At 44.9% G+C, this 23,464-nt stretch overlaps 1 protein-coding gene across 4 annotated transcripts in view; it reads right to left on the bottom strand.

Annotated features, from left to right (window-relative positions):
* The window catches only part of LONRF3 (LON peptidase N-terminal domain and ring finger 3), a 129,156-nt gene that overhangs the window by 29,844 nt on the left and 75,848 nt on the right, over positions 1 to 23,464 (bottom strand). Inside the window, exons 2-4 of one of the 4 annotated variants that reach the window (XM_036226856.1) lie at positions 11,053 to 11,203; positions 4,645 to 4,763; positions 1,183 to 1,302 (exon numbers count right to left, since the gene is read on the bottom strand). In XM_036226856.1, coding sequence (XP_036082749.1) covers positions 1,183 to 1,302; positions 4,645 to 4,763; positions 11,053 to 11,119 — 306 coding nt within the window. In that variant the 5' untranslated portion in view covers positions 11,120 to 11,203. Of the gene's footprint in view, positions 1 to 1,182; positions 1,303 to 4,644; positions 4,764 to 5,817; positions 6,026 to 7,424; positions 8,396 to 11,052; positions 11,407 to 23,464 lie in introns of those variants that run through there. The other 3 variants (XM_036226855.1, XM_016124442.2, XM_016124443.2) reach the window with 3 other exon arrangements.

The raw sequence follows: 23,464 nt of genomic DNA, 5'->3' as shown, positions 1-23,464 counted from the left end.
TAAAATAGCAGTACTTACCCCCATAGGGATGTTGTGGGGATTAAATTATATCTTCCACAGAGAGCTCTAGCATAGTTTCTGGTACATAGGAAATGCTCAATAAATACTGGCTAATATTATTATTCATCTCATGAACTACACGTAAGATTTGGGGAAGGGTCCACAGCTAGGAACACTTTTCCACCACCATTGCTCCTCTCAAGAACACCTTGTCCACATTCCCAAACCAAGTGAAAGCAATTTCCCAGAAAAGAAATCTTTTGTCAGAGGCAGAACCTCCAGAGTTCCATCCACTTCCTTTAATTCATTGATTTTGCTAAAGATTCCTTTCTGGAGCCTTAAGAAATCAGTCCTGACTCTTACTCCCTTTCTTCATCTGCTTCTCTGCTAAACCACACTGGGACAGAAGCACTTGAGGTGGGGCACAAGGAGAGCAGAGGCCCCTCCAACTTCAGGCCAATTAGCCAGATACCTTGAGAATACACTGCAGAAGAGTAAGCAACAAAGTCTGTGAAGTGAGGATACTTGAGCCTTCACTAATGCTTCCAGTGTTTCATGCAACTTTTTAAAATAACGACATTCTTCTAGGATTCAAGAACTGGGATGACTATTTAGATTATATTGTAATGGCCCTTGACTTACATTTGTGAGACAGTATATGTTTTATTTATACCAAAGGAGCTAAATGTTGGAGTTCTGCATATGGCAGAGGAGATGGGAACCAGCATCTGTTCTGAGGAGCTGGTTTCACAGTGTGGCTGGTGAAGCTGTGACTCAGTCAAAGAAAAGTTCTATAACTGTAGGGAGCCCCACATCACTGACTTCTCATCAACAGCCAGAATCTCCTCAGTGAGTCCCCATCCCAGTGTTAACTTGTTTAGTTTTATTTAGTTTTGTTTTGTTTTGTTTTTGTAGCACTAACGACCCAGGGAAAGAAACAAGAATGTTCCTCACAGGCTCCTACAGAAATGCAGGAACTGTCAATTGATTGTACATGCCAAGAAGACAGTGTTTGGGGGCAATCAATTGGTACTTGTGTCTCCCTCTGGTTCCCTTAGCCCAGGGAGCCACCCACTCAGGAGCCCAGATGCCAGGGAAGACAGTTCCCTCACTCCCCTCCCTGGAGAAGACAGAGAGGTGGGAGCGCATTGGGTAGTTGGACCTGATGTCATCTCAACTCACCCTTTGGGCTTCAGATCTTGCTCTCTTCTTTCCATCCAGGGACACACAATATAGAAACTCCCTTAGTGCTTCCTCCACCTTGCCTAGGGTGGCTAAGGCTTGTGCTTTTCTGAAGTGTGCCTGGAAGAAAACATTAGCATTGAATCTCATTCTTATTCACCTTCTACTCATCTACAGCCCTATAATGTAGCCAACTATTCCAAAGCCCATTTTAAGGAAAATAAAACTGAGACCCAGAAAAGTGACTTGCTGAAAGTAACAGCTGGTAAATTCTGGAATCAGGGTTTGAGCCTGGGACTGACTGACACCAAAGTCCAAATTCTTAATTACAGGGCAGTACTACCTCCTCCCAACCTGTCCCACTGCTATATTAGAGGGATCACCAAGTAACAAGAACCCTGACTTGAGCACATACTAACCAGCTTCTAGGACTTGCCCAGATATGCCTTCCTATTAACTAGTCTGTCAAACAGAGGCCTAGTCCACATTACTGGCTTGAGTGACCATCTGTACTTACTGATCATTTTTCAGAAGAGGCCCAAGAGAATGGATGTGACCTCTCCAGACCTCAAAGGCAAAGCTGGAACTACAATTGTGATCATAGTAATTAAATAAAAAAATTAAAAAATGAAACGATCATTTCAATAGATGCAAAAAAAGCATTTGACAAAATCCAGCACCTTTTCATGATAAAAAAAAACACTCAACAGAATAGAAGGAAACCTTCTCAACTTGACAAAAAACATCTATGAAAAACTCACAACTAACATCATAATGGTGAAAGCCCTTCTACACAAGAAGACAGTACTCTTCTGAGGACTAAGCAGGGCCTAAGCAAATGCTTTCACTCCTGTGGGCTCAGCTCACTTCTACTCCTTCACCATGCCTTTAAGAAGAATAAAGAAGTTTTAGGGCTCCTCAGTATCCAAGCCCAATTGCCCAGGGAGAGAATCTCTAGGGATAGCAGAGGAGCATCCTGAGGAAGAGGAAGAAAGATGAAAAGAGGTGGGAAGAGGGCCGCCCTCTATCTGTGCCTTGGGAGGGGTGGCCCTTGCAACCTGGCTTGGAGAGCATTCCTCTTGAATCATTTAGGCTGCCCCTCAGGGTCTGTTCCCCAATCCCTTGCCTCCACAGCTGATCCTGAGTTCAACTTAGTGAAGGAAATGATCCAGGTTGTGGCTACTGAGTACTCCCCTGCCTTCCCTTCTAACATGCTATAGGCCCCGTGACTCAGGCTCCCACTTGGCTACAGGGATTCACTGGAATATGCTTTCTTGAGCAGTGTCCCCTGCTCCAAACCCCCTGGGGACCTCTCCTCATGTCCTTCACCCTCCTCCTGGAACCTAATCTCTGGCTACTAGTGGATGCTGATGGCTTATTGCTACTCCCACAAGTGTTTACCAAGGGCCCTCTGGAGAAAGACTTGTGTGACATTTCAGGGAAGCTAGAGGGGATAAGTGTTGGGAGACTGGAGAGGCCTCTGGGATCCCACCAATCCTAGAAAGCAGCAACCGACATACTACATCTGCTCAGGCCAGGCAGCTTACCCCAGTGAGAGCTGTACCACCTGCAGGATGTTTTGAGTACCCCACTGAGCCCTGGATGGTTGGCTAGAATAGGACTGCAAAAGGTGAACCACTCCCACAGGAGCATTTGACATAGAAATGGTAGGAAATATGCAAATTGGAGTGTGAAGTAGTTTTGAATTATATGCATCAGTTCAATGTCTTCTCAACCTCTGAGACAATAAAGTTCTCTCATCACTACCTCTCCACTTACCTTCAGGATAGTGAAACTGATATTTAATACTTCCATCAACATTTCCTTCACTGGAAAGTCACTTTTCCTATTTCATCCAAAAGGGTCTACTGCTTACTTAGCCCTGCTTCCTATTGCACTATCGAGGTCTCCACCCTTAGGCCCTAGGTTTAGGGTGGGAGCAGAAAAGGTTGCAGGAGAAGTCCTCCTACCCCTTAAAGCAGCTCCCTGACCTGCACTGCTACAAGGCCTGAAATGCTCCCACTGAAGCTCCTTTGGGTTAAGACACTGGTGACTTTTAGTAAACTGTAAATGTGTTCTTTGGGAAAGAGAACATACTAATCCATCATGACCCATGAAAACCTTCTCATGAAAGAACATATGAGATTTACTCCAATACTAATTGCCCAGTATGCAGGTCCATAATGTTGTTCATCTAAAGTTCCCAGATCCTAAAAAGTCTGATAATCCAATATTTTCATAAGCTTGACATCAAAAGTCATGAGGTGGAAAAACCTATCCTAAAATGATATAAAGTGTGTTATATTCTTTATCCAACTTACTGTGAATTTTCAAGTAATACGCTTCTGAAATACTGGTGTGTTTGATTATGGGACACTGTCCAGAGTTTGCTGAGGGTGTTACTCCATATAAGGCCTTTTTGCAACAGGAAACATTCTGAATTCTAAACACATCTGACCCCATGGGATTCAGATAAGGGATTATGGATCTGGACTTGGATAAGTCGAGTTTCCAAGGAAGGTATCCTGGAGTTGTGTAGAGAGAGCACTACATCAAATCCAGTATGTCTTATAGCTCACAGAATGGCCCCTTGGCCATGCTCACCTGTGACCCTCACTGCATTCCTATGAGGCAATCATGGGAGATAGCAATAGCTTCATGTTGCAAACAAGGATACTGGGGGTCCAGAAAGTAAAGCAACTTCCCCATGGTTACTTAGCTGGCAAGTAGTAGAGCCCTGGCTCCAATCTAATCTTCTAAACCAAATATTGACATGTGTATGGCTGAGGGCCAGTCCTAAGGCCAGGCAGAGATGCAGAAAGTGACACTTTGCCTTCTGGCATCCTGAGAGATGCTTAGTCTGTCTTAGTCTGTCTTTCTCTCTACCCTCCATGTGATCTAAATTTTTGTGGATACTGGCAGACTGACCGACTATATTAAGGACTCCAAATGGTACAACCAGCCAACGATATTTCTCTTACCTTCCTATTGTCCCTGTAAAATAATTGTGATGATGACAGCAAACACTTACATGATGCTACGTGCCAGGCACTGTTCTAAGCATCTTACATGGATTAGCTCATATAATCCCCAACAAACTCTGTTAAGTAGGTGTTTTAAATATCACCATTTTATATATGAGATGAGGCACAGGGAGGTTAAATAATTTGCTCAAGGTCACACAGCTTGTAAAAATAGCAGACCCGGGACATAAACTCAGGCAGTCAGGCTCCCAAGTCCATGTTCCGGAGTCACAAAGCCCAAACTACTCTGCAGATCAAATTGGGGAAGAATACAGTTCCAACCTGAGTCACCCTTTGTCAAGCTATCCCCAGCTCCCTTGCAAAGCCTTCCCCTGGCTCTATTTGAGCTCTAGTGCCCCTGACCCCCAGGATGGCAACTCTTCATGACAATTCCTATCTACAATACAATCCTTTCCCATCCCTCCCATCCCACACTCACCTTAAAACCCATTGGGCGGAGCTTACATGCTATTTCTGCATCATGCAGTGCATCTTCATGAGACTCCAAGGTAAAATAAATTTGAGACCGGTTGCTATAAAGCAAGTGGTCATTTGGAGCTGCCAAAATGAGAGAGAGAAAAAAAGCCCTCATTAATGGTCCCCAGCAACAAACATGTGATAAGTACTGTATGAGGATGGTAAGTTATTAGGACTTTCCTACTACAAACCCAAAGGATTGGGCTCAATTTCTAGCCCTAATATTGCCCCGCCAACCACATCCCCAGTCACCTTGGGTATGAGCTTCCGTAGCTATAAAGAAATAATTTTTGCCCCTCTCTCAAGAAGTTCCTTAGAGAGCCTGTGGTGTCAGTAGTGCATCAGTGACTTTGACATAGAGAAAACCCTGGCACCCTGCTTTGTGGCTATGCATGACTAGCAAGTGCCAGCCTGGCTTCTGAGTGAGGTATCACCCACAAAGAAACAGGCCAAGAAGCGGAGTGAGGAAGGTGGCAAGATGTGACCCTCGTCCTGGCCACCAGGAAGACAAGTTCAAATTAATCTTCTGGTGAAATTAGCAACACCTCTGTCTACAAAACCCAGCACATACAAAGTTTCTCTGAAGAAAATGAAAATACATATGCATGGTTCCATCTTCTCATTACAGATTGCCAAATGTGAATGAACCTGGACAAGGCTTCTGACAATAAAGTGAGGGTGGCTCTCACCAACCCTCTGAATCAGTAGATGCCAAGGCTGGACAGGCCTTTAGAAATCATCTGGCTCAACCAACCCTTTCTTCAGATGAGGGAAATCAAGCCCAGAGAGGGGAACAGACCTGCTAAAAGTCACACAGCTAGCTGGTCAGATTCATTGCTAACTGGTCAAACTTTGAATCTGGGGTGGGAGACAGGTTCCTTTTTCCTGAAAGGGGAGAAGGACTTAGAATAATAAGGTGGAGAGATGGGCCGTCTTCCAGAACAAAGAAACTCTTTGTTGAGGAGACCCCTTTCCTCTTAGAAGGTTCAAGTGGTCTTGACATTTTCACCCTTACTGCTCAGATGGTGCAAGAAAAAAAAACACACACAGGGAAAAGTGGTTGTGGCCACAAAGGGCAAAGAGGATGGGAAGGGACTTTCCTGGCCCTTCTGAAATAGGCTGAAGTGATCTCTACCTGGATCCTTCATATTGCCCAGCTCTTCCCCGGTAATCTGGTTCCAGCTTCTGCTGCAGGAACAGGCTTTGTTGTTGTTTTCCCCCAGGGGTATGTCCAGGGCTTGCTTGGGTGCCCATTACTTGCTCTAAGGACAATAGCAAAGTGTTTACAGTGCTCTTTGTCCCTTCTTTTCTGCAGCATATGCCAGCCCAGTGGTAGCTCACGATGTGCCTTACCTGAGAACTGTGTATGTATGGGGCGGGGGCGGGGGGGGGCAGGCGGGGCGGGGGGGCGGGGGGAAGAGTCCCCTTCTCCGTCAGGTGCCAGTCTTGACCAGTCAGCCCTCGTTCCTCCTCCTCCCCCATTACTTGTTGTCCGCTTGGGTGGAGATTCAACAGGTGGAGGCTCCATCCCACCCCTCCTCTACCCGTCAGAGTTGGGCTCAGGGCACCTTCGGATCCTAGATTCCTGTCTGCACAACCCTGCTGCCTCCATTCTGGCACGCTTCGCCGATCACCATTCCCCACCAGTCAGCCGAGTTTCTGGCAGCTGACCCGGAGCTGGGCAACATCAGCCAGCGGCTCAGCGGCAACTTCCTGGGGCCAGATGTCGGGGGACAGGGTGTCAGGGGGAACCTCTCCCTGGGGTAACTCGGGTGCCCTAGTCTGGCTGCAGGGGTGGGGCTGTCCACGTTGCCCTTGAACCTGCAAAGCCCACCCATCTGTCCCCAGGTAGCTCAGGAAAGCGGGACAGATGCGTGTCCTCTTTGCAGGCATCCCGCAGCCCCCAAGATCCCTGAGCAGTTGCCGGGCTGGTCGCCCTCAGGACTGGCTGGGTAGGGGTTCGAGGCAAGGGCGAAGGCTGCGGGCAGGCGGAGGGAGACATCTATTTCAGCCGAGGATCGTGTGATAGGAAGCGGTGACAATGAGTCACAGGGCAGCGGGGCGCGAGTGCTCCCCCCTCTTCAGGCTCGCGGGATGGTTTCCGAGGCGAGCGTGGCCCACTTCGGTTACCTCAGCCGTTACACAACCCAGCCCGCCCGCGCGAAGGAGGGGCCGCCCGGCCTGGGCCGCTCGCGGCCCTTATGCAACCAGTGCTCTCCTGACCTAATTCCACTCCGGACCCACCCTACACAGAGCCGCGGCCCGGGAAGGGACACCTCCCGGCTGCAACAGAGGCCCAGGCCCGGTGGGACGGCAGAAGCAGGCGCCTAGTGAACACCTCGGCTGACTGGAGCCCAGCAGAGCCCGCAGAGAGTTGGAAGGGTGTGAAGTTCCTCTCCCCGCAGGGAAAGTGCAGGCAGGTGTAAGAGCAGGGTAGGAGGGGAGGCGGGGAAACAGACGGTGAAACTGAGCAAGAAACGGAGTGACAAAGGTGCGAAAGACTGAAAAAGACAGAGAAACAGTGTGCCACAAACAGAAACCGACACGCAGAAATACAGAAGGTCACAGGAGACAGAAAAGACAAAGAACAACAGACACAAAGAGGCAGAGACAGAGACAAAATCAGAGATCGAACTTCAGAAACCCCTCCCCCACTCCAGTCCGGTCGGCCCTACGCTTCCCTGCGCGTGATCATTTCCCACCTCCCTGTGGGTTCATTGCCTGGCGGCGCGGTGGGCTCACCTAACCTAACTGCCTCATTGTACTTGAGCAGCGCCGCCTCCACCTGGCGCTCGCGGTACAGCCGGTTGCCCTCGTGCCGGAGCTGCGACGCCCGTGCCGGACCCGGGAACAACTTGCCGAGGAGACCGCTGAGCACCACGTTGACCCGTAGCGGCGGCGGCGCCTGCTGCCCAGCTCGCCAGGTCCCGCGCGCCCGTCCAGTGGCCACCATCAACGCAGAAAGTTTGACCCCACACAGCGCACAGCGCCGGTCGGTTGCCCGCCCACGTTCCAGGCACAATTTACAAAAGGTGTGGCCGCAGGACAAGGACACAGGGTCTGATAGAAATCCATGGCACTTCCGGCACTTGAAGCCGTCCCACACCTCAGTGGCCTCAGCGGCCGTTGCCACCCCTGTCTCTTCCTCCACAAGCGTGCAGCTCGCCGCGCTGCTCCCGTCCGCCGGCGCCGGCGCTGGAGCCTCGCCTTGCGGGACGTTCTCAGCCAGGCAGCGCACCAGCTGCTCCAGCTGCTCAGCCACCAGCTGCTGCCGCTCTGACAGTTGTCTGTACACCTCGAAGGCTTCCCGGAGGCGCACCCCAGACGCTAGGGTGTCGGCCTGCGAGAGCAGGACTTTGCACTCTGGCGTCGAAGCCTTTGGAGGCTGCTCCAGCTCTGGCTCCCGCGTTGGTAGAGGTGCGGGGCCTTCGGTAGCCGCTTCTGGATGGGGGCCCGTATCTACGCGGGGCACCGATGCAGCCGGCTCCGCCAGCTCTAAGTTGTTGCTACCGAGCTCAGCGGGCAAGCTCAGCATCTGTCCAGTCTGCAATGAATCCATAGATAGAGGAACGCGCGGGAAGAGGCATCTAGGGGCCGAGAACCCGGGGCAGGGAGCGGCGACTGGAAGGAATTGGGGCTGCCCCCGCGGCCGCACCGCCGCACGCCGGTCCCTGCCGTGCCACTCTGAGCTCCATGCCGGCAGCCCCGCGCCGCCTAATAACTGTCTTGTTTCAGCAAAGTGTTATATAAAGCGGCACCACGTGACGCGCCGCCACGCTGTTCATTGGCCAGCGGCAGAGAAATTGTTACAAAACCAGACAGTTTTGTAACAGTGTTGCGCTTGCTTCTTTTGGCTTCGCTTTTCTTGGCTTCTTTTTGAGGTTGTTTGTGTTTACACTCCGCCTTATTTCCCCCTGGAAATGTGGTTCCTTATCGGAAGAGGGCGGGGAGAAAAATCCCAGTGTCTGCTCTCAGGCTCTTCCAGCTCCAAACTCTAACCCATCCACCTCCAAACCCGCCAGCAAACAGGTCCCTTCTGCCAGCCATTCGCTAGCAGCCCTCTTTCTCCGTCCCTCCCTGTAGAGGCCGGTACCTCAAAGCGTGCAGTACGCCCGGTCTTTCGGGACGCCCGAGGCTCGTCCTTCTAAGGGCGACAACTGCTGTCTGCAAAGGGAAGCGGGTTGAGAGGGTACCTGGGAAGCACCCCAAGTCCTGTCCCAGTCCCGGCCCGCGAGTCCTGGGAGCTCTGCTCCAGTTCCTCGCACTTGCGGTCCTTGACCACCTTCCCCGGGTACTACTCCAAAAGTAGTGAATTCGGTTATCCAAGGCGCATGGTTTTGCGTGCTGGGAGCGCCTCAGAGGAGTGGCTGGGTGGATATGGAAGTTGGGCGGCGCGAACTGGGAAGTGGGTAACCCGCCTAGAAGATGCGCTTGCCAGCTTGGGCCCGGGGGAGGCGCCCCGCGCGCCCCGCTCTTTACCTCTTTCCCTCCCAGCGCTGGATCCTGCGCGCGCCGCACTGGAGCTGCACCCAGCCCTGGGGACCGCCCAGCATAAGGGTGCGGCCTTGATATCTCAGCCTGAAGGGTCAGTGGGTACTCTAGGGGCGTGGGAGAATGGCGGGCGGAAGACGAGACCTAAGAGCGCGACTACCGAGAAAGTCTGTGAATCCTCCTGGCGCACTCCAGTGTCTGGCCGAGTTGCCTCCAGGTTCGCGGCTCCAGACCCTATAGTTCGAAACCCCATGCCTCATAGTCAGGGGTTGCACGCTAGGGGTAGGATGGCACATGATCCACGGCGGCTTGGCTCACAATGACTAGTGGGCTTTGAGGGTGCCCTGCTTAATTCCAGAAAGTCAGTGTCAACTGCCTATGCACTGTCTCTCTCTCACCCTTACATTTCGGACATAAGCCACAAACACGAATAAGTAGGCAATACTTAGAGACCTAAAGGAATAATGCACTTCTCCCAGCGTCAGGCTGCGCGGAGCAGGGAGGAGGGATCTGGGCTTGCCTCTGGCTCAGTCAGCCTCCAGATATGACTGGAGCAGGGCCTTGGGCAGAGCACCGCCCCCGGGGCCTGCAGACCTACAGTTGTCTCCTGCTGCGGCCACTTCTTAGCCGAATGACCTTGACAAGTGACCTAAACTCTGCGAGCTTTCGTTTGGGCTTTGTCAGGGATGATCTTAGTTGGGATCAAGTCATGTTTCAGAGCTGCGGACCACAGGCTCTATCGGGCTTTGCGTTGCTTTAGGTCGTTAATCCCTCCTTGAGTCAACACCAAGGTCACGGAGAAAAGGTACTGTGCAGCATCCCTAGGGCCTCCCTCTGGTGAGACAGGACAGAGGAAGAAGGTCAGAGGAGAAAAGGAAAGCTGGCACATAGGGGAAATGGACCAAGAAAAGAGAGGAACTCAGAATGTAGCCAGAAAGGCATAAGGCACACATAGGAACACCTAGTTTGCAGCCTTGACTTTGTCAAAACTTGGGCAAGACCTCCAGGTAGGCCTTAATATCTCCTGATCTCCAAGTTTCCCTCCAGTCCTAACCGTGAGTAGCTTCTATTGTAAAACCAGATTTAACGATACCAGCTCAACTATTTAAGTACAAAGACTAGCCCAGATGCTGTGGATGGATACTTGGACAGGGGGTGAAGTCTACAGTGATAGTGGAAGGGCAGGGGTGTATAAAAGCCTGTAAAGCCTGAGGTAGATTTTAAAGATAGAGAAGTAAGGGGACTGGCCAGTAAGTGGAAGAGATGGCTATGGCGGGCAGTTGGGGAGGAGCTGGGGCTCCTGGCAACTTGCTCCTTTTACCCTTCAATTTCCCCAGCTGTTGAATAAGGTTTGTCTTAATCCATTCAGGCTGCTATAACAAAATACTGTAGACTGGGTGGCTTGTAAAAAACAGACATTTATTTCTCAGAGATATTTATTCCTGGAGGCTCGGAAGTCCAACATCAAGCCTCTGTCAGATTCAGTGTCTGGTCTGAACCTGCTTCCTGGTTCATAGGTGGCTTTTTGTTGTAACCTCACATGGTAGAAAAGGGCAAGAGATCTCCCTGGGGTATCTTTTACAAGGACACAAATGCCATTCATGAGGGAGTCCTCATGACCTAATCAGCTCCCAAAAGTTCAACCTCCAAATGTCATCACATTGGGGATTAGCTTTCAACTTTATAAATTTTAGGGGGACACATTCAGTCTATAGCAGGGTCCCTGGCATTATCTACCTGCCCATTCTGGCTCCTGTAAGGAAGGACAGTCTGCGGCATAGGAAAGAGATTTATATGAAAAGGCTTAAGATGGATAATGATGAAACCCTCTTAATTAAAGAGCTTTATCCATTTGACAGATTTAAAAAATGTTGGTTACCCAAAGTTGTCTTCCAGATGCAGATCTGGGATGTGCCTTCCTCTCTGGACCATCTTGGCAAGTACATATCCCCTGGGTTAGTTTCCCTCCATTGTCCATCATGGGTGGAGAAGCCAAGGAGAAGGCCAAGTCAGGCAGGGGGGTCTCAGTCCTGTAGATATGGAAGAGAGATGCTCTCATTGGCAGTCCTAGCAGCTGCATGTGCCTGAGGCTGATGGTGAACTTGGTCAGGAATGTTAATAGCTGCCAGGGTGATGCAGGGTGCACTGTGCAAAAGGCAGTACCATCTACTCATTGAACAGGATTCACGAGGGTTTTACATTGTATTTTCAAATTCTGACTGCTTGTAAGATAATACCAAGTGGATTTCTATTGAATACTGGAAAACATTACCACAGTGGCTTTTTTTCTTTATTTAAAGTAAACAAATATTACATTGTATACATTTGTGGACCAACTCAGACATCTCCTACTCAAAACTTCCTCCCCTCTGCCCTTACTAATTGGAGCTCCCTAAAGGGAGGGGAGAGGAGGGATTGACACCTTTTCAGATAGGAATATTCCCCCCTGGAGGGCCAGGTTCTTCAAACCTGCACTTATTTTGCTAGGATCCCCATGTGGCTAAGGTTAACCAGGAAAAAGAGCAAGAATTGATTTACATCTCCTTTCCAGCTGACTGCAGTAAGTGTTCCAACTGGGCTCCGAGGAACTTCTCTGGGGCCCAGAGGAGACAGCAGGCAGGCCTCAACCCTAGATCCCTTCAGCTGGGGCGGCCTTATATCCACCTATTTCATTGAAGAAAGTCTTTCTCTTTTTTAAAATAAAAAGTTTTTTATAACCATGGAAATTTTCATCTATGTTTATGAATTTTTTGAGCAACTTCTATGTACCGGACACTGTTCTAGGTACTGGAGATATATCAAAGCAGCACTTTGATCCAAGGTCCTCCCTCACATATGGTAGCAAATCTTTTTCCCATACATTCTCGTCTCCGTCTCCAAGGCAAACTAGAAGTTCTGTGAGGGATTAGTGTCTTGTGTCTTTCATCTCTTCCTCGGAGGACAGTATTCGAACAAACCATACTGAATATGGCACTGAATTCTGACCCTGGATGGCAGTGTGCAGAGGGACAAGGGGAAATCCAGCTGGAAAGTCATACCTTTGTCCTGCATCATTCACAGAAGACAGAGTGGGTATGCAGATAATTAAGTGTTGACAGTCCTATACTTGGGAAGGACTGCTAAAAAGCTCTGGGATGGAAGAATCCAGTCAAAGCCAAGGGTCTGGTGTGAGGAGTGAGCAATCCATACACACATGCATAGATAATATGCATGGAAGCTTGGCCAAAACACTTAATTGCTCTTTTCTTGAGTTTCTCAGACTGGCAGTAACCCATCAAATAGACAGTCCTTACAGGAAGGAAAAAGGCATTGTGGGCATTAATGGCACTGACATGGAAAAGGCTGGCTCTTGTTATCTAGAGTAGCCCAAACCCAGAGCTAAAAGAAGCTTTACAGATCAGGCCTTGTTTCACAAATGAGGGAACTGAGGGCTAGAGAAGGCAAGTGATTTGTTTCAGGTCGCAATGGGAGTTTGTGACACAGCCAGAATTGGATGCTAAGGCTCCTGTTTCTTTGTTTAAAGTTCTTACCATGTGATCAGAAAGCTTCCAAAGGACACAGAACACCTCCCTTCATAAGTACGAAATTATTCCAGATTTCCTAATCACAAGATTCACAAGTCAACAAATATTTATTGAGCATATACTATGTGCTAATGGAGCTGGCATTTGTAGGACAATAAGAGAAGTGTGTGACACAGTTCTTAACCTCCAGTAGCTAACTGAGAACACAGAAGACAAAGATTTGAAGAGTTAAGTGAAATTAACAGGCAGTATGTGAGAAGTGCCAAAATTGGGGAACAGTGAGTCCAAGGGAGTGCTCAGAGGAGATGAACTGAAATGTTTCCCATCTCATAGAGAAGATGCCTTTAAACTAAGTTGGAGAGGATTTAAGTAAAAAAGTTAAAGACCATCCCACCGCTCAGCTCAAGGGGGTCCCCTTCACATTGGGGGCCATGCGGCCAGGAGAAAGGTGGAGAAACCCAAGTTATCTGAGCTTGTCAAGGCCCAGGAATTTGTAGTTTGAAGACTACTCATGCAAATGTGGTATTCTGTCAGGTTTAAGGTTCACTGGTATAAAGGATAATGCAGAATAGATTGGATAAGTGCACCCCAATCCTTCTCTCCCTAGCTCTTTCAGTTTCTCTGGGGACGGGCATCAATAACTCCTTTCCATATTTTATGAAGGGAAAACTGAGAGTCCAGAGACTCAAAGGTATGTTCAGGGTCATTTGGCAAGAAGGGGGACTCTGGTTTCCTGCCAACCAGTAGACGCAGAAGGATCAGAAGATAACATCCTAAGGAAGATTTTGCTTCATTTCTCTGCAAGACGAGTCAGACCCATTTGGAGAGCCAGAGAGTTTATTGCTCAGAGTACAAAAAGCAGCCAGTCTCTGGAGTGGCCAAGTGTGTGGAACAAGAGCCCAGGACGAGGTTAGTCACTGGGAGCTCAGAGTTCTAACTTTGCTGTGTGACTCAGCCCAAGCCACTTCCCCTCTCTCTTTGTCCTTTGCCTATTAATAATAATGTCCAGCGTCACTGTCGGGATTAGCTACCAGTGATGGAAAATGCATAGTGCAATTAGTCCCAATGTGATTCCTGGGAACAGAAGGGATCCACAGCCATCTGCCAACTGTTGTGAGTAAAATATGTACTGACTGCCTTTGGAGTAGAGGCATTTTCTTCTCAGAATAGTGAACTAAGAGCCTGAAGCTGATCTGTGCCCTCATCAAGGGCCCTGACCAATGTGGAGGCTATAGAGATCCTGGCAGAGAGCAGCCTGGTCTTAGGAGGAAAAAGAAATAAAAGGCAGGTTATCTGGAAGGAAAACAGCAAAAGTTCATTAGAAGGAAACTAATGATTTTGGCAGGACTGGGAAATGGTTTAAATATTGGATCTTTTATAAGTTGTGATAAAATATACAAAACATGAAATTTGCCATTTTAACCATTTTTAGATGTATGGTTTAGTGGTATTAAGTACATTCACATTATTATGCAACCACTTTCACCATCCATCTCCAGAACTTTTATCGACTCACAAAATCAAAACTCTGTACCCATTGAACAACAACTCCGCATTCCCTTCTCTTTCCAGCCCCCAGCAACCACCATTCTACTTCCTGTTTCTATGAATTTGACAACTCTAGGTACCTCAAATAAGTGAAATGATACAGCAATTGTATTTTTGTGACTGATTTAGTTTATTTAGTATAATTTCCTCAATGTTCATTCATGTGGTCAGAATTTCCTTCCTTTCAAAGTCTGAATGATATTCCTTTGTACAATATGCATATACATTTTGCTTATACATTCATCTATCAAAGGATACTTGGGTCACTTCCACGTTTTGGCTATTGTAAATAACAGTGCTATAAACTTTAGTACAAATGTCTCTTCTAGACCCTGCTTTCACTTCTTTTGGATGTACATCCAGAAGTGGAATTTCTGGATTATATTGTAATTCTATTTTTAATTTTTTTTCAGGAACTGCCATACTGTTTTTCCAGTGGCTACACCATTTTACATTCCTACCAACAAGGCATAGGGTTTCAATATCCCGTATCATCACCAATACTTGTTATTTGCTGTTGTTTTCTTTATATAATAGCCATCCTAACTGGTATGAGGTAGTTTCGATTTGCATTTCCTTAATAATTTGTGATGTTGAACATCTTTTCATGTGCATATTGGTCATTTGTATATCTTTTTTGGGAGAAATGTCTATTTAAGTCTTCTGCCCATTTTCAAATCAGGTTTTTTTTTATTGTTTAGTTTTAAGAGTTCTTTCTATATGCTGGATATTAATCCTTTATTAGATATATAATTTGAAGATATTTTTTCCTCCCATTCTGTGAGTTACTTTTTACACTGTTAATAGTGCCCTTATCTGAAGACTTTGGCAGAATTAGGAAATGGTTAGAATTAAGGTTTGGATCTTGTACTCAAAGTACCAGGATTCAAAATCTGGCTATTTGATATTGGACAAGCTACTTAATCTCTTTGATATTGCCTTAGTTTTTTCATCTGAAAAATGAGAATTATGCTTGTAAGATTGCCATGATGAGTAAATGATATCATACATCTAAAATCTTACCACAGAACCTAGCCCAGTTTAAATGCTGAGTAAGTGGTAACCTTTATTAGTATTGGGGTTAGGAAAGAATCAGAATGTTGTGATTGGAATGTGATACTAGTTATTAAATGGGTGAGTAGACCAATAATATTTAATAACCAACTGAAATAGAGTAATATTACATAACGCTTAACACTTGTGTAGTAAGCTGTGGATTTCGAAGCATTTAAACATTCATCATTCATTCAACGTAAGTAAGACATAGTCCTACAACAGCAACTGGGAGAATCCAACAAGGGAAAAGGCAGTTTCAATCAGGGTGATGAGTGCTAAGAAGACAAAAACATAAAGGTGTTGTGGGGCACAAAGAAGGAACAATTCAAACTTCCCATATAGGAAATATGCACAGAATTCTACAGGATAACAGGGTTATGGGGGAAGAAAGGAGGTGTTAGAAGAGGCTGGGTATTCTAGGTAGAGGAACAAGCTACTGCAAAGGCTGGAAGTGAGTGAGAGAGGTTGGGTCACTGGAAAATAACTACTAGTTTATTTTGGCTAGAGACTAGAATTTGAGAGGAGCCATGTGAGAAGAGCCTAAAGAGGCAGACAGGTACCTGAACATGAAGGGCCTTGTAGACCAGGAATTTTATCCTGAGAGTAATAAGAAGCTCTTAAAGGGTTTTAAGCAGATTGGTGATGTGACCAGGTTTACCTTTTAGAAAGATCTCTTTGGCTGCAATGTGGAGAGTGGAATGAAAAAGATGCAGTCTGGGAGAAATCAGGAGAGATGAACTAAAGAAAGAAGAGTGAGGACAGAGAGAAGTGGAGAGTTCAAAAGACATTTAGGATAAAACGTCTGATACGGGGACTGATTGGATGACCTCAGTTGACTCTTTGGGCATAACTCAGGTTATTAGTATCATTTTTTCATTTGAGATGAGCAATGGAGGCTGAAGAAGGTTAAATGATTTGTATGAGGTCCCACAGCTAGAAAGAATTCAATCAGGACTGGTTTTCCACCCTGACATCTCCTGTTCACTCCTCCAGAAAATGCTGTTAGATGAGTTCCTAGGTCTTTATGCATAAATCCCTCTTAAGGAATTCAAGTCCCGTTTCCCCTTCAACTGTTTTGCAGCATATAATAATTTCAGAGGTACTTTATCTGAGTTTTTAACTGGTTGCCAATATACTATGGCTTTGCACCCTTGCACTTCAAGACATTCTTTTCCTTCTATTTTACTTAGTGTTTAAAGAGTAACCTGGATGCAAACTCTTCCATTGCTAGGAAGCTCAAATGATGAGGCCAGGGCTCAGAAAGAGTGGGTCCAAGTCCTAGGCTTGTCCACTAGTTAGCTGTGGGATAGAATGAGTCACTTTCTTTCTATAAGCTCCTATCTGAAAACTCAGAGAAATAGAACAAATGCATAGTCACTCAAATTCAGTAACTTTATGAATCTCTTTTAAAATAAGTATACCTTCAAATCGTGAATAACCACTCTCTCATGATCTGTTTGCTAAATTGGGTTTCTGACCCCTTAATACACCCATAGACTTTAGAGATTTTCCCCTGAAACCCTACTGTTGGCTGAGGGTGGTGTTATCAGAGTTAAACTGTCAACCAAGATGTATGAGTATGTTTGCTTTTTTCTTAGATATTTGCACTGCTAAGACATTTGGGGGTGGAGGGGGGTAGGGGAATTGCAATTCACTGAGTTATAAAACCAGCAGGACAGGAAAAATGAAGGAGGAAGGAGGTGAATTTATGAAAAACCCACGTAATATGGCTATCCTGAGGCATCAATAAGATGAAGGAGGAAAAAAGCAATTCACAGAAAAATACAAGCTCCACGAGTCATAGTTTTTGTCTTCCTTATTCATTCTTCAGAACATAAAACAATACTGTGGCCCAAAATAGGTGCTAAAAAAGTATTTGTTAAATGATTGAGATAAAAATGAGAGATAAAAAGCCTGTTTCGTTCCTGATATTAATTGTAATTTTGCTGTGTTTTGCTGTTTAGAATGATACTTATTGTTGGTTTTGGTAAATGGTCTATTAAAGTAGTTTCTATCAAAAAAAAGGATGATGAAGAAGAAATGTCTCTGTGAATGGTAAGGCCCTGCACAAACAGAGGGTAATATAGCAATATTATTCTTGCTTCAAAGCCAACAAGCAAGGCGAGCTGTGAGTGGAAAGGAGTCTTTGGTGGTAACAGCTCACCCAGGACCAGGGCCCAGCAAGGCTGTATTTAATACTCAACAGGAAAGATGGAGCCCTGACATTTTACCTTACTCCTAAGGCTGGGCTCCAGGTCATAGAACCTGTGCAGTGACCCTCTTGAGATATGTGAGGCAAGGTCTAGTCCCAAGAGACCAAGACTACTGACAGTCCCTTGTCACTCACATGAATTCTGTGAATAGTAAGAGGTACTTGGCTTGAGGACCTTGTGCTCTTGACTCCAGAGCTTTGGGCTTCTGTAGGGACATGGCACCAATGTGTGTGCTTCTCTCCAGCCTGGCTATGACATGGTGGACTAGAAGGCCAACAACAGATCAAGTCACTCGTGTGTGCGGAGGAGGTGGGGCAGGGTTTCACCTGGGGAGTGCAATCTCTCATTTTCCTTGGCATCACAGCACCACAAGCATTACAACTGGCCCAAAAAGCAGAAATCTCATGGGAGGCCATACAAAGAATTGCAAAAGAGAAAGGAAGAGGGGATGGGAAGGCCCTTTGTAGACAGTCAGCCCTAGGCAAGTAGAAGAAAACCACCAGGTTTGGATGTTCCCCTTTAAAGGCCTGTGTTTCATAGGAGGGTAAACAATGCCCACACATGTCACTGTAACTCGGGAAAACTGTTGGGGGTATGAGGAAGCAGATACAGGAAAGAATTCCCAGGCTATTAAAGAAAGCTCTAGATTAGTCTTAGGGAAGTGTACTCTGCCACACTGACATTAAATGAAAACCTTTTCAAGTTGTTGTGGCCTTGTGTCCTTTACCCTGATGACTGACAGAGGGAATGAAGTGGGGAAGAGCACCTTTCCCTAAGGAAATCTGCCACAATTGTCCAAGTGTCTTCCCCTCTAGATCATGAGCCATTAGTGTTATGTATCTGTGAATCCCCGGCCCCGGGAACAACTTCCAGTATATAGCAGGTGCTCCATACATGTCCCATGAAAGATTGAATGATTAGAGTCTGAAATATTTATCCTGTAACTGCAAATGGACAACCTAGCATTTCATAACCTGGGAAGACACTTGTTTCCTATTAAAAACTGCCTGGGAGCATTTGATTTTGAAGTGTGAAAAGACTGGCTTTATTAGTCATCCCTTCACCACAGGACTCTCATCAAATCCCTCATGGCTTCCCTCTTCCCAGGACAACATCCCTTTCCTTCCCCCACCCCAAGACTCAGAATTTTCTTACTGCCAAGAACCCTCTGAGGCCTTGTGTGCATTTTAACACACACCCTGTGGATACAATGTCCTGCCTTACTGCCCTGCCTTACTACCCTGCCCAATCAGGGGATGCTGCCATCTTTCGAAGTCCCAATTATCCCTTCTCTCAGAAGCATTTCCTGATAAAAGCCCACATACTATGACCACTCCTGACTCTTTTGGGCTGCACAATTGAGTGAGTCATTCATTACATTACAGGTAAACATGATTGAGTCATAGAAATATTTCATGTGTAGCCTTTTTTCTCAAATAGATAGTGAGCCCCTTGTTGCCAAAGATGGTAGCACCTGCTTTCCTGTCCCCAGGAATGTCTCCCCAAAGGCATTTCACATAGGTGTGCAGTCAGTACCTGCCAAATCAGGGGAAGTTGGAGAACTGATCTGGACCTTTAAGGGATTCTCAAGTCACAGACATTTACTTTGTTTATGACTGGTTAATTAACCTTCTGTTAGCAAGATGCCTCAGAAGTTGGACAAACAAGAAGCAATACTGTCTCAACCTCAGATTAGAGATCAGAAAATCTTAGTTATAGTCCTGACTCTGCCGCTAAGCAATACAAACTTTGGCAAACCAGTTAGTTGCTTTTGGCCTCAGTTTCTTTAATTAAAACATAGAAGACTGCTACTTCTGGTGAGGATGGAATAGTGATAGGATTTGTATTTATCCTCCTGCATGAAATAACACCCCCCCAGCCAAAAAAAAAGAAAGACAATGCGAAACAACAGTTTTCAAGACATTATATATTAGGCAACAAAGACATTGATCCTGGAGAGATAGAAAACAAACAAGATGAGCCCTCTGAGTACCCCCAGCTTATTTTTCAACAGTTTCACTGAGATTTAATTCACATACCAAAAAGTTCACTCATTTAAAATATACAGTTCAATGGTTCTTAGTGTATTCACAGATATGTGCTACCATTACCAATTTTAGAACATTTTCATCACCTCAAAAAGAAGTCTCATACCCTTTAGTTATTTATTCCCTGTTCCCTCCAGTTTAAGCAACTACTAATCTACCTTATGTCTTTGCATGTCTCTATTATGGACATTTCAAATAAATGGAATCATATAATATGCAGTCTTTTATGACTGGCTTCTTTCACTTAGTATATTTCCAAGGTTCCTCCATTTTGTAGTATGTATCAGTAAGGACTTCATTCCTTTTTATGGCCAAATAATATTCTGGATTTTGGTTTAGAGAGTAATATGGGAAGAAGCTGGGCTTCACCTAAAGTGGGACCAGGCTTTATTCATCTGTTTGAGACTACTGCAGGTAAACTGAACTGGATAGAAAGGGTTGGGCTGAGACATAGAGAAAGAGCTCCTATAAAAGCAAAGACTGAGTGGTGGCAGTGAAAAAATAAATAAGAAAAAAGCTAATTCCAGAAAGATAGGAATATTATAACATCATTTATATTAATGTTAAGAACATGTGACAAAATTACTGTGTGTGTATATATAATATATATATATTTATATAGTACATATATTTACTATGTTTATATATAGTATGTATGTGTGTGTATAGGCATGAATGGGAATGATGTATATAAAGACATATAAGAGAATGACAGCACATTTAGGATAGTAGTTACCTCTTGTAAGATGTATTAGTTATCATGTGGTATAACAAATTATCCCAAAACTTAGCTACGTAAAACATACATTTTCAGAAATCCAGGCATGGCTTATCTGGATCCTCTGCTTCAGTGCCTCTCACAGGGCCACGATCGAGGCATTAATCAGGGATGCAGTCTCACATGAAGGCTCTACTGTGGAGGATCTGCTTCTAAGTTTACTCACATGGTTGTTGGTGGGATTCATTTCCTCAGAAATTGTTGGCTGGAGGCCTCCCTTGAGTCTTTGCCTTGTGGGTCCCCTCATAAACAGCATCTCACAACATGGCAGCAGGTTTCATCAGAGCAAGTGAGTGGGCAAGAGAGAGTGCAAGCAGGATGGAAGTCACAATCTTTTGGATCTAATCACAGAAGTGACATCCCATCACTTGTCATAGTCTACTCATTAGAATCAAGTCACTAAGTCCAGCTTACACTCAAGGGGAGATGATGAATACCAGAAGATAGGGCTATTGAGAGCCACTACTCAAAAGCAAGAGGTGTTAGTAAAAGAGAAAAAACTCTGGTGTGTGTTATGCAGGGGGCTTCAGCTATATCTGTAATGTTTTATTTCTTAAGCTGAGTGGTGGGCACATAGATATTTATTGTAATTTTTTATATATCTTCTTTTAAGTCCAACATATTTCCTAATAAAAAAGACAGAGAAAAACATTTAAAGTTAAATAGGACTAATTTCTGAATCTGTCTAAGAAAAAAAATGAAAGGGCAGTTGTTCAGAAAAGGAGATGAGAGAAGGGGAAGGCCCAGGGGTTTAGCAGTTGATTTAGCAGTTCATTTCTACTTTTGGTTAAGGCTACCTAGTTGATCTCCAGTTAGCTTTAACATCTTCTTCTCTCATATTTTATAGCAGTACATCTTATAATCTGTCTTACCTTAATATTATATATGTGTTAGTCTATTTATTCCCCCACCATAAAGATTGTTAGGTTCTAGAAGGTTTAGATCATATGAAATTTTATTCATCGTCCTATCCTATATTACCTAGCACTGTGCTTTATACATAACAGGTGTCCAACAAATGTTTGCTCAAATCAAAATGGACTTATTGTTTCCCCATCCCATTTTGGCATTTGTGTTAACATTTAAAAATATATCTTAGCATTCATTAAGGCCATAACCATAGGGTGAAACAGAAGGCATAAATCCCTTTGTCATCATTGTTAAACACAGAAAAAAAGTAGTTAACCATCTAATGTGGTGAGGTATCACAAAAATCCTCTTCCAAATAATGTGTTTCCCACCATGGAGCCTGCTTTTCCTTTATTACAAACTCTTCTTTTTAGGTTAAAGGATTATTTCCAGGAGATCTCTGTTAAAATAAAAATAATCTTCAAATGAAAACTATAACTATATGCCTTAGTATGATACTTATTAATTTTTGTGGGAATACTGACCTCTGAGAATTTGGATAAATTTGTGGACACTCCCCACTACACATGCATAACATTTCACAATTTCAACTTAGGATTCATGAACTTCTACCTTTGCCCTTCAAAAGCTCGAATTAGGACATTGAGAGAACAAATCACCATTCATGGGTATTTCAAGGTTGAGGGACCATAAAGGAGGGATTGTGATTATGAAGTGGGAGCAGTGCCTGGAGAGGGGAGACAGGTGGGGCATTTCAACACAGAAGGGACCTGGGTAGTCCTGAGAGTAGCATCATGACTAAAAGTGCCTGGGTCTGGGGGACCCATGGGAAAGTAAGGAGGGAGACAAGAGGCTCACAAGGGTAGGAGGTCGAGATGTCTTGAAATATTATGAAAGAATGACATAAGTCAAATTGCCATTGAAGTCTATCTTTGATATTTTTAAAAAAGACCTTAATGTTACAATTCCAACACAGATTATAGTAGCTGTAGTTAGTGCAAATTTCATTTTCAGAACCCTTAAGAAGTTCCAGGTAAATTTGGAAATTCTAGGCATCATTATTAGTGTCCAGAAATGATGTTAATCAAACACATGTTCAGAATGCAGATTTCTTTCCTAATATTGATATATTCTATGATTGCTCTATTCAAGGCCCATTTAGCAGAATAAAATCTTTCACTTTAGGACAAACTGTTAATAGCCTTTGAGGAAAAATGAAGATGACAGCTGTGTACTCATTCTGTACAACTCAGAATGGTATGTTGCCCATCCTCAAAATAGTAACTACAAATTTTAAACAGAAAATTCAGTTCAACTAAGCAAATCTGGAACAAATGCCAAATATAGCATGTGGCTCCAGTTACCACTGCCATATTCTCTTCCCCTTTTTAAAGAATACACATCTGTGACGCCATCACTGGTCTCTTCTTAAAAATTGGCATGGTAACCTCATTTTCTTCTCTTGCGGAAGAGAAACCTGGAAACATTTGTCAATGGTAGTTTAAAAGCTGCCTAATTTTAAGTATGTTTGATTATTGTTTGCTTTTGTTACTGAACCATTTACAATTCTTCATGTATTTTTGCTAATGAAATTTTGCTAATGAAATTAACAGAAAGCAAACCAAGGAGGTCATTGTTATCAGAACCTACTTATACATAGTAGCTCATGATGGCCATTTGTTTGATAAACAAAGGAAAGAAAAAATCCTTAATACTGATTCTCCATCATTTAAACTAAGTAGTTTGTTTCTTTTACTTCCTGTGAGCCAAGATAGGACAGGATAACTCCCACATGGAGAGAAATGGTTGCTCTGGCAGAGGCTTTTCTCAATATAATGATTTGGATAACAGTAACTTTGAACAACAAGTAGTGGGAGATACAGAGATCCAAGGACAGAACTTACTTTAGAGAGGGCAATAGAGGCTTGGAAGGTGGGTAAGTACTGTCCAATATGGGTGGGCTCAGTGCTTATATATGATAAGAGATGGTGGGAAATATTTATATCCTAGTTATATGCTGAGGGAAGAGCTTGAAGGCTCTCTTCTCTGTGACCCTCATCCCTCAGTAGCCTGACCCTAACCCTGTAGAACTGTTATAAAGAGCAACGAATAGAACGCATAATGAGGAAGCTTATATGAGGCTTAGGAGAGGTCTCAGGCATGGGAATAACAGGCCTTTCTAGAATTGGAGAGTGAAATGATCTTGGGTAGGAGTATGCACTACTGGGCACTTGATTCTCCATAATTTAAAGGG

Source organism: Rousettus aegyptiacus, unplaced genomic scaffold (genome assembly GCF_014176215.1).
Source record: "Rousettus aegyptiacus isolate mRouAeg1 unplaced genomic scaffold, mRouAeg1.p scaffold_m13_p_9, whole genome shotgun sequence".
In the NCBI taxonomy this organism is placed as follows: Eukaryota; Metazoa; Chordata; class Mammalia; order Chiroptera; family Pteropodidae; genus Rousettus; species Rousettus aegyptiacus.
The sequence above is the reverse complement of the archived record's forward strand: the minus strand, read 5'-3'. Positions and strand labels throughout refer to the sequence as shown.